Source organism: Scyliorhinus canicula, chromosome 29, assembly GCF_902713615.1.
Source record: "Scyliorhinus canicula chromosome 29, sScyCan1.1, whole genome shotgun sequence".
Classification (NCBI taxonomy): Eukaryota; Metazoa; Chordata; class Chondrichthyes; order Carcharhiniformes; family Scyliorhinidae; genus Scyliorhinus; species Scyliorhinus canicula.
This window is the reverse complement of record NC_052174.1, coordinates 1,562,063-1,564,105: the sequence shown is the minus strand read 5'-3', so window position 1 is coordinate 1,564,105 and position 2,043 is coordinate 1,562,063. Positions and strand designations below refer to the sequence as shown.

Sequence of the window (2,043 nt, the reverse complement as noted above, 5' to 3'; positions counted from 1 at the left end):
AGGGAGGGTGGGGTTGGTGAGGGGGGGGTGTGGGTGGGGATCCAGCGGGGACCAGGTCCCGGAGGGAGGCCGTATCCTGTCGGCCGTCGGGGTACGCCACGTAGGCGTACTGAGGGTTAGCGTGAAGGAGGTGGCCTCTCGACCAGCGGGTCCGATTTGTGCGCCCGCATGTGTTTGCGGAGCAGGATGGGTCCAGGAGCTGCCAGCCAGGTTGGGAGCGAGGTCCTGGAGGAGGACTTCCTAGGGAAGACAAGGAGACGTTCATGAGTTGCTTGGTTGCTCGTGGTACACAGCAGCGATCGGATGGAGTGGCGTGCATCGGGGAGGACCCCCTACCAGCGGGAGACTGGGAGATTCCTGGACTATAGGGCCAGTAGGACGGTCTTCCAGACCGTTCCATTCTCCCTCTCCACCTGCCCGTTTCCCCGGGGGTTATAACTGGTCATCCTGCTCGAGGCAATGCCTTTGCTGAGCAGAAATTGACGCAGTTCGTCGCCCATGAAGGAGGACCCCCTATCGCTGTGTATGTAGGCGGGGAAACCGAACAGGGTAAAGATGCTGTGGAGGGCTTTTATGACGGTGGCTGCGGTTATGTCGGGGGAGGGGATGGCGAATGGGAAGCGGGAATACTCGTCAATCACGTTCAGGAAATACGTGTTGCGATTGGTGGAGGGAAGGGGTCCTTTGAAGTCCATACTGAGGCATTCAAAGGGACGGGAAGCCTTTACCAGGTGCGCTTTCTCCGGCCTGTAGAAGTGCGGCTTGCACTCCGCACAGATTTGGCAGTTCCTGGTGGCGGTCCTGACCTCCTCGATGGAGTAGGGCAGGTTGCGGGTCTTGATGAAATGGAAGAATCGAGTGACCCCCGGGTGGCAAAGGTCCTCATGGAGGGTGCGGAGTCGGTCCACTTGTGCGTTGGCACATGTGCCGTGGGATAGGGCATCAGGAGGCTCGTTTAGCTTCCCGGGACAATACAGGATCTCGTAGTTGTAGGTGGAGAGTTCAATCCTCCACCGTAAGATCTTATCGTTCTTTATCTTGCCCCGCTGTGCATTATCGAACATGAAAGCTACTGACCGTTGGTCAGTGAGGAGAGTGAATCTCCTGCCGGCCAGGTAATGCCTCCAGTGCCGCACAGCTTCTACTATGGCCTGGGCCTCCTTTTCAATGGAGGAATGATGGATTTCTGAATCATGGAGGGTGCGTGAGAAGAAGGCCACGGATCTGTCCGCTTGGTTGAGGGTGGCCGCCAGAGCTACGTCGGATGCGTCGTTCTCGACTTGGAAGGGAAGGGATTCATTGATTGCGTGCATCGTGGCCTTTGCGATGTCCGCTTTGATGCGGCTGAAGGCCTGGCGAGCCTCTGCCGACAGAGGGAATACCGTGGATTGGATTAGTGGGCTGGGCCTTGTCCTTATAATTGGGGGCCCACTGGGTGTAATATGAGAAAACTCCCCGGCAACGTTTCAGGGCCTTGGGGCAGTGGGGGAGGGGAAACTCCATGAGGGGGCGCATGCGTTCGGGATCTGGGGCCTATAACTCCATCATGCACTACGTAGCCGAGGATGGCTAGACGGTCGGTGCTGAACACGTCCTTGTTGTAGGTTAGATTAAGGATTTTTGCGGTATGGAGGAATTTTCGGAGGTTGCTGTCGTGGTCCTGCTGGTCGTGGCCGCAGATGGTGACATTGTCGAGGTACGGAACGTGGCCCTCAGACCATACCGGTCAACCATTCGGCCCATCTCCCGTTGGAAGACCGAGACTCCATTTGTGACACCAAAGGGAACCCTTAGGAAGTGGTCGAGCCGCCCATCTGCTTCGAATGCGGTGTGTTTGCGGTCGTCCGGGCGAATGGGGAGCTGATGGTCGGCTGATTTAAGGTCTACTGTGGAGAAAACCTTGTATTGCGCAAATGGTTGACCATTTCAGATATGCGGGGGAGAGGGTACGCATCGAGCTGCGTATACCTGTTGATGGTCTGACTATAATCCATGACCATCCTGTGCTTCTCCCCGGTCTTTACAAGCCACTACTTGAGCTCT

The 2,043-nt window shown here is 56.9% G+C and overlaps 1 protein-coding gene across 1 annotated transcript in view; it reads right to left on the bottom strand.

The window, feature by feature from the left end:
* Positions 1–1,734, bottom strand: part of LOC119958279 (Y-box-binding protein 2-B-like) — a 30,385-nt gene extending 28,651 nt beyond the window's left edge. The window contains 1 exon segment of the mRNA XM_038786710.1: positions 1,724–1,734. Within this exon segment, the coding sequence (XP_038642638.1) occupies positions 1,724–1,734 (11 nt within the window).
* Between the last annotated feature and the right edge of the window lie 309 nt (positions 1,735–2,043).